The 8,150-nt window shown below is 59.0% G+C and overlaps 1 protein-coding gene across 3 annotated transcripts in view; it reads left to right on the top strand.

The window, feature by feature from the left end:
- The window catches only part of ADAMTS15 (ADAM metallopeptidase with thrombospondin type 1 motif 15), a 130,116-nt gene extending 122,513 nt beyond the window's left edge, over nt 1-7,603 (top strand). For all 3 annotated transcript variants that reach the window (XM_082343083.1, XM_082343084.1, XM_082343085.1), the window contains 4 exons: nt 348-525; nt 2,194-2,375; nt 2,477-2,652; nt 4,172-7,603. In XM_082343083.1, the coding sequence (XP_082199209.1) occupies nt 348-525; nt 2,194-2,375; nt 2,477-2,652; nt 4,172-4,946 (1,311 nt within the window). In that variant the 3' untranslated portion in view covers nt 4,947-7,603. The remainder of the gene's footprint in view (nt 1-347; nt 526-2,193; nt 2,376-2,476; nt 2,653-4,171) is intronic.
- The last annotated feature ends 547 nt before the right edge of the window (nt 7,604-8,150 follow it).

Raw genomic sequence — 8,150 nt, forward strand, 5'->3', positions numbered from 1 at the left:
ACCTGAAACTTAAGGAAGTTTCTCTGCTTGCTCAAGACCACCCACGTGGCGAGGGCAGAGGCCCGGGTGGCACTTGCCTGCCTGACTCCGCAGCCAGGAGCCCTGTCCCGCGCGCGGCCTCGTGTGTAACTGGGAGCAGTGGGCACTCGCTAATCAACGGGCTGAAGTGTCGTGTGCGTCCCAGGCACAGGATCATCTGCTGCTCATTCTCTCCCTCGTGGCACAAAGTGGGTTTCGTTCCGGTGGGATGGCACGGTGGAGGCTGTCCCTGAGGGGCTCCTGTGCAGGCGCAGCGTGTGGGTGCGGTGCCCCGACCCCGCAGGGACGTAACAGACCCTTCCTCGCAGGTGGACGGCTCCTGGGCCAAGTGGGAGCCCTACGGGCCCTGCTCGCGCACCTGCGGCGGGGGCGTGCAGCTGGCGCGGAGGCAGTGCCGCAGCCCCGCCCCCGCCAACGGCGGCAGGTACTGCGAGGGAGTGAGGGTGAAATACCGCTCCTGCAGCCTGGAGTCCTGCCCCAGCTCAGGTGAGCGGGGGCGGCCGCGGCCGGGCTGGGCGGTGGGTGGGAGACCACAGAGCTCCTGCAGTCGAGATTCTCACTCCCAGGGCACAGTCCGGACGTGCAGATGTGCAGAATCCTTGGGATCATTTCTTGGCCTCGCCACCTTTGCCAGGGCTGTTTTCCTCTGATGCTGAGGCTGGGAGTCTAGATGACCCAAGGGGTCAGGACACTAGAACCCTCTTAGTTAAGCACAGACAAGCCCATCTTCATACGCAGAAGTTCTTTTTTGTTTGTTTTTTTTTAAATAGGTTAGCTTTTAATTTGTTTTCTGAGAATAATCCTTTGCAATAACAATAGCAGAATGGAAGTAATATGGTTTAGAAAAAAAAGGAACTGTTACGTATCCCTTGTTTGACTTTCCTATAGACCACGATCAGCTGTCTGTAATTTGCTGGGATAAAAGTAAATTACATCTTTTCCACATTCTCAGTTTCTTGCTATTTTTAATGAGATTGCAATAGGTACAGCCCAGTTTCAAACTCAGACACCATTCTTACTTGTATACAAGCAGGAATTCTTTCTTTCCTCCCTCCCTCCCTCCCTCTCTCTTTTTTTCTTTCTGGCTGCGTTGGGTCTTCATTGCTGTGCACGGGCTTTCTCTAGTTGCATCGAATGGGGGCTGCTCTTTGTTCCAGTGTGCGGGCTTCTCACTGCAGTGGCTTCTCTTGCTGCAGACTCTAGGCCCACGGGCTCCAGTAGTTGTGGCACGCAGGCTCAGTAGTTGTGGCTCGCGGGCTCTAGAGTGCAGGCTCAGTAGTTGTGGCGCACGGGCTTAGCTGCTCTGCGGCATGTGGGATCTTCCCGGACCAGGGCTTGAACCTGTGTCCCCTGCATTGGCAGGTGGATTCTTAACCACTGAGCCACCAGGGAAGTCCAAGCAGGAATTCTTTATCCAAGCCTCATGAACTTGGGTGGGAGGAAAATGACATCTCTATATTTACTAACCTTTTAATCTAAAATTTAGTATTTCCTTCAGTTAGAAATTTAGTAGTTTGTACTAACCTTTCCACCCAAAATTTAGTATTTCTCTTAATTAGGCAACAAACTACAATGCTAGTCACAGTACGTGTGGCTCTGCCACTAGAAATCACAGGCATTTTCATATGTTGCATATTTTCAGTTGTTGCAGATTTTCCTTCAAATGGCCTTTGTGCTCATCACTACCTCAAGATTACAGTGGGTTTTAGACTCATTATTGGATCTTGCTATTTAATAGGTTAACAAGGAAGCACATAGATCACAAATACGTTTCAAAATATATTGATAGTTGTATATAAATGTAATTGGTATTCTTTGTAATCTATCTATGTATTTTATGCATTTAAGAACGTTCTGAAAGCAGTTTCAATAGACTGCTGGGGGGTTCTATTTAGGATTCCGGTTAGAGGGAATTTAAGGGCAGACCACTGGGAGAGGTGGCACATTGCCTGCGGGATGCGTTACCATCTGTATCCTGCATCCTTTGGTCCCTGCCTGCCTTGGGCCTTTGAGGTGGGGTGGCTTCAGTGATGAGGACCACTCGGCGGCGGGTGAGGAGAAGCTGTTTAGAGCCGGGGGAGGCTGAGCGCCCCTGAGGGGCGTCTCTCCTTCGCCCCTCCCTTTAGCTTCCTGCATGTGCTTCCCCCTCCCCAGCCTCTGGCAAGAGCTTCCGGGAGGAGCAGTGCCAGGCCTTCAACGGCTACAACCACAGCACCAACCGTCTCACCCTGGCCGTGGCCTGGGTGCCCAAGTACTCGGGCGTCTCCCCACGGGACAAGTGCAAGCTCATCTGCCGAGCCAACGGCACCGGTTACTTCTACGTGCTGGCACCGAAGGTGGGTGAGCCTGGGCAGGGGACCAGGGCAGGGGCAAGGTCTGGGGGAGTATCAGGCAGAGTTGCCCCCGCTCCTCTTCTCCCCTTCCTGGGCCACTGCAGGTGGTGGACGGCACACTGTGTACCCCTGACTCCACCTCGGTCTGCGTCCAAGGCAAGTGCATCAAGGCTGGCTGCGACGGGAACCTGGGCTCCAAGAAGAAGTTCGACAAATGTGGGGTGTGCGGGGGAGACAATAAGAGCTGTAAGAAGGTGTCAGGACTCTTCACCAAGCCCATGTGAGTCCTGGGCCCTGGGGGATGGGGGGAGGGAAGGAGGGCAATTCCCGTGCAATTGCCCCCAGGCGTAGGAAGCTTGGGTTAGATGGAGTAAGTGTCAAATCCTGGCCAGTACCCTTGCTGCAGAGACCACTCATGCTCGGCTACAAGTATGATGTTCATTCATTCATTCATCCAGCAAAGATGAAGGCTTGACTAGGATGCCACTTAGCTGGAGATGATATTCAGGCATTTGGCAGAGTTGTTAGGGTCTGTCTAGAATTCTAGAGTGAGACTGACCTGTGTTCAAGTCCCAGTTCCCCATTTTCTGGATGACGCTGGGCAAGTGACACAATCTCTAGAATTCTAGATTTCCCCACTTGTAAAGTGAGTACGATGCTAATACATTTCATGTCCTGCTATTGTGAGGATTAGGGAGTTTATTCAAGTAACATGCTTAGCATAGTACCTGCTGCATAATAAATGCTCACTAAATGTTCATGATGATGATAACAAAACATACCTGGGGACAGATGTGACAGCCTCCCCCTTTTCTGAGCCTGAGGCCCTGGCCTTGGGGACAGGATTAAGCCGAGAATGGCACTAAACTGCAGGGAGACGGCGGAGTGAACGGCTGGGACTGAGGGAGCCCGCTCCTGGGAGATGGGTGCCCAGATCAGCTGAAGAAATGTCTCTGCTGAGCCTGGGCTCCTGCCTTTCCGAGGTCCAGCACGTTCCCTTTATTTTCAGGGGGCTGTGCTCCTTGCAAAGTCCCAACCCAAGCTCTGGAAGAAGCAGGGGCAAGCAGAGTCCCTGCTGTCTCCGTTGAGGGGTATGCTTGGCTCTGAGGACTTGGGGGTCCAGGTGCCGGTGGCAGTAAGGCCTCGATGGCTGTCCAGGAGCCTCGCCCGCCCCCTGGCCACAGTGCCCTCTGCCGAGCCCGGGGTGCAACCTCTCTGGGCACTCGGGTGCTGCAGGCAGATGGTGTTGCAGGCTGTCCCTCAGGGGCCCGCAGGGGAGACCGGGCTGGGAATTAAAGGTAGATCCCCGGACTGTCTTCACAGGCTAAATGGCAGGTGTCCCTTTCATAGACTAGTGGAGTGGGAAGGAGCTGAGGCATCATCTCTTTTAACCTGATCATTGCATAGATGAGGCCCCTGGAGCCCAGAGAGGCTGATTTGCTTGAAGTCATCAGGGAGCTGGCGCCCGAGCCAAGGCTTGGTGTAGGTCCCTGCCTCCAGGGTGTGTACCTCCCTGCATCAGCCCCAGCCCCGGCCCCTCCCGTCCTCCTCGCCCTTCCTCTCCGCTCCCTCTGGAGGCGACAGGTGCAGCCAGCATATCCGGGGTGGGGGGTGCTGGCCGATGTGCCGACAGCCTCCCCACCTCTCGGTTTGTGTGACCCATGGACTGGGCCAGGCCCTGTACTCTGCCACCTGCGTGACCTGCCCGGGGTGTGGGAAGGGGAACCCGTCTCGGCGTCGGAGGGCAGCGAGGTCCTCCTGCAGGCATCGGTCTAACGCTTACTCTTCTGCCGCCGCAGGCACGGCTACAATTTCGTGGTCGCCATCCCGGCGGGCGCCTCCAGCATCAACATCCGCCAGCGCGGCTACAAAGGGCTGGTCGGAGACGACAACTACCTGGCCCTGAAGAACAGCCAAGGCAAGTACCTGCTCAACGGGCACTTCGTGGTGTCGGCCGTGGAGCGGGACCTGGTGGTGAAGGGCAGCCTGCTGCGCTACAGCGGCACGGGCACCGCAGTGGAGAGCCTGCAGGCCTCGCGGCCCATCCTGGAGGCCCTGACCGTGGAGGTGCTCTCCGTGGGGAAGATGACGCCGCCGCGGGTCCGCTACTCCTTCTACCTGCCCAAGGAGCCCCGGGAGGACCGGGCCCCGCCGCCCCCGGGCCCCCAGGCCCCCTCCGTGCTCCACAACAGCGTCCTCAGCCTCTCCAATCAGGTGGAGCAGCCGGACGCCCGGCCCCCCGCGCGCTGGGTGGCGGGCAGCTGGGGGCCGTGCTCGGCCAGCTGCGGGGGCGGCCTGCAGCGGCGGCCCGTGGACTGTCGCGGGCCCCCCGGGCAGCGCGGGGCATCCGCCTGCGACGCCGCCCACCGGCCGGCGGACGCGCGCGCCTGTGGGGAGCCCTGCCCGGCCTGGGAGCTGGGCGCCTGGTCCCCCTGCTCCAAGAGCTGCGGCCGGGGCTTCAAGAGGCGTCCGCTCAAGTGCGTGGGCCACGGAGGGCGGCTGCTGGCCCGGGACCGGTGCAACCTGCGCCGGAAGCCCCAGGAGCTGGACTTCTGCGTCCTGAGGCCGTGCTGAGTGGAGCGCTCCGCCTCCTCACTCTCCAGCCCCTCGCGCTGCTGCCTCCGGGCGGCCACGGGCAGAGGGCAGTGGCCGGGGCCCAAGCCACGAGGTCACCCACATCCAGGGACAAGGACCTGGGCGGGGAAGCTAAGTCACTAAGGCACAGTCTACCTCACGCCCGGCTCCTCCGGGGCCAGCCTCGGGGTGAGGCTGAGGGGTGCTTGGAGCTGGGCAGGAGGCACCGGGCCCCGTCTCCCAGGGGCCTGGAGGATGGGCGCCTCCCCGCAGAACTTCAGGGACCTTGGCCCCCGTCAGGGAGGCCGCAGGCTGCTGGAAGAGCCAAGGCCCGGCAGCTTGGCAACTTCAGGGGGCCCCAGGGCTCTGAGCCGTCTCTGAACAAGGCAGGTTTTTATGGTGCTTTCAGCCACTTTCTTTTCTGACCGATGCGGACTGAACAGTGAAAACTGGCCGGGGGTGGGCAGAGCTGAGGGGCAGGGGGCAGGTATAACTGGAGCCTGGGCCGCTCCATTTGGGATGAGGCGTGTGGGGGACAGTCCCAAGTTCCTCATCTTCCTTCCACCCTCGGCCGTCCCTTAAAGGGTCACCTCCTCTCCCTGTGTCGTCCGGTCTTCAGACTAGTGGGAGGGCTTCCGCATAGGTGTCCTCTGAGGCCTTGCAGGTGGAGGTAGGCGGTCAGTAGGGAGACTGTTGTCTTCTTCAAGAGGGATCCGACCATCAGAAACAAAGATGCTGGGGTGATGGACTCTGAGCCCGAAGCAGGGAGTTTGAGGAGAGATCGAGAGGGTTGTGCTGTCACTGGGGCTGGGGCTGAGCTTTGCAGGAATGTCGCCCTAGGATGGGGAGGAGGGGCCCCAGTTCTGACGGCTTCTTCCTCCAGGGAGCCAGATATAAATAAGGCCGTTACCTTAACCCAGCATTGCCACGGTCCTGGCCCCACGAGGGGGACGTGGGACATGCCCAGAAGGGCCAGGTGCTGAACAAACAAGCGGCCATCATCCAGACAGCTACGTGCGGTCTTGCCCGGGGTCTGTCACGTTGCATCGCAGGCTGTAGTTCCTGCAGTTGGACAACGGGGTTCACTGTTTGCTACCTCAGGCTCTGCTCTCTGGGAACCCACCCTTGTCCCTCCCTGGGGCAGTGGGGACCCTGGTGCTTCCAGCAACCCCGGCTGTCATCCCCTGTAGACTGAGCTGCCCACACACAGAGATGAGCTTGGGTGCATGCTTCCTGCTCCCCACAGCCCGGCCACCCCCCGGGCCTCCAAATGCGATGACAGGGTCTCTCTCTTCAGGTGCCATGGGGACAGGTTTCAGGAGACACCAGGAATCACTTAGCTGACCCAGGGGCCCTTGGCAGCCACCAGTAGGAACTGCCGGAGACTTGTCTATCTCGGAGACACGGTAGTGGAGCGGAAACCGGATGTTTCCTACAGCTCCGAGGGGGATGATGTTTTGGAGTTAGGGATTCTTTGGCCACGCAGGGTATTTCTTGAGGGTGCAGCTGCCCCAGCACGAAGACGGGAGAGTCTGCCTCTGAGAGCAGGTAGTGAGTCCTGGCCCTCGGTGAGGTGAGAGCACAGCACTGCCTTCCCTGGGAAAGGCCGTCAGCCCTTTTACTTGGTTTCCCCTGATAGAATCCACAAACCAGCCGACCAGCCAGGTGAGCCTGGGATGGTGTTCTAATCCCAGTCTGACCCTGGCTGAGCCCTGAACAAGTTCCCGCGGGGGGCGAAGGGCAGGAGGGTCTCGGAGGCTGGGCTGCAGCCACCCTTGAAGAAGGGAGCGAGGAGGAACCCGCTCCCTGCGCGAGCGAACAGCGGGGCCGCAGGGCACAGGTGGACCCCCGCTGGCTGACGACAGCACCGCACCCTGTGCTGGGTGCAGCCCTCCTCGCTGGGGAGAGGGTGGCGCGGGGGCGTGCGGAAGGGGCGGGGACCGGGTGGGTGGGAAGGGGGGTGCCGTCACTGGGGGCGCCTGGCCCCCAGGAGAGCGGCTCGACGGATCGTTTCCAGGAGGGACAGCTAACCTTGTTCCTGACGTAAGCTGGGTCTCAGCGCTCTTTTCTGTCGTGATGTTTTCCTTTTACCTTTTTTTTTCCTTTTTAAAAGAAGTACGAGCAAGACAACTTGGGAGGTGTGTCTTGTCTGTGACCATTTCACTAATCCAACCATACTCTCCAAGGCTGAGCAGAGACAAGCCTCAAGGCACAGGTTTCTGGTGATGGAGAAAAAGTTAAGGTGGTCTCTCATGTCTGTGGAAGAAGAGGAACATTCTGGGGCTGCAGCAACCTCTTCCGAGGGGTGTGGACCAGTAAGGGTCTGGGCTCGGGAGCCCCTGCCTCCTCTGCCCGTTGTGTGCACTGATTGGAGGATCTCAACCTCGTGGGCCTCGCCATGCTGGAGCAGGGGCAGGGGAGCCGAGGACGGGAGGAGGGACCCGAGTGCCCCCAGCCTGGGCACTGGCTCCCGAAGGCACTAGACACTGTCGTTTACCGAGACCCCCTTGTGTTTGGTTCTTTTGCATTCCGTGTGTGTACTGCAGAAGGATGGAAGGACCTGGGTACTGGCTGGGCTCTGTATACTGTGTATACGTGGGAGCTGGCCGCTGCGGGGACAACGGCCTGCTCCCAATAAAGTTGTATTTAAGACCCATGTCCTGCCTCTGTGACTTCATCTCATCCACACACACCTTCCCCAGATCTACTGAGCACCCACCATCCGCCAGCCTGTGGGTCCCTGTCTCGCGCAGCACCCAGGCTGGCAAAGACGCAGATGGTGACAGGTGTGGTGAGTGTGAAGAGGGGTCGGACTGGGGCTGAGAAGGAGCACTTGGGTCTGGGGGTGTGGGGAGAGGGACCAGGGGAGGGCTCAGGGGAGGGGCACACCCTGCTGAGTGGCGGAGGGGATCCAGAGGAGCGGGTGTGCAGGCGGCCTGAGGGGCGGCCTCTGGGGCTGGACCGAGGTCAGGGGGCCCAGCACGCTCCTGGGCACCTGCCTCAGGAGAGAGCCCAAGTTTTCAGAGGGAAGTTTCATTCTGTTTGGAGAATATTCCTTTCTTCCTTGTTTTGTTTTGGTCGGACCACGTTAGCAGACGTACGGCAGGGGCGTGACACATTTTAGAGAACATCCAACTAAGAGTCCAGAAGCTTGCCTTGGTCTCAGATCTGAGATTGTCTCTGGAATCCCATTTCCTAATCTGC

This window comes from Balaenoptera borealis, assembly GCF_965194805.1.
Source record: "Balaenoptera borealis genome assembly, chromosome: 11".
Lineage (NCBI taxonomy): Eukaryota > Metazoa > Chordata > Mammalia > Artiodactyla > Balaenopteridae > Balaenoptera > Balaenoptera borealis.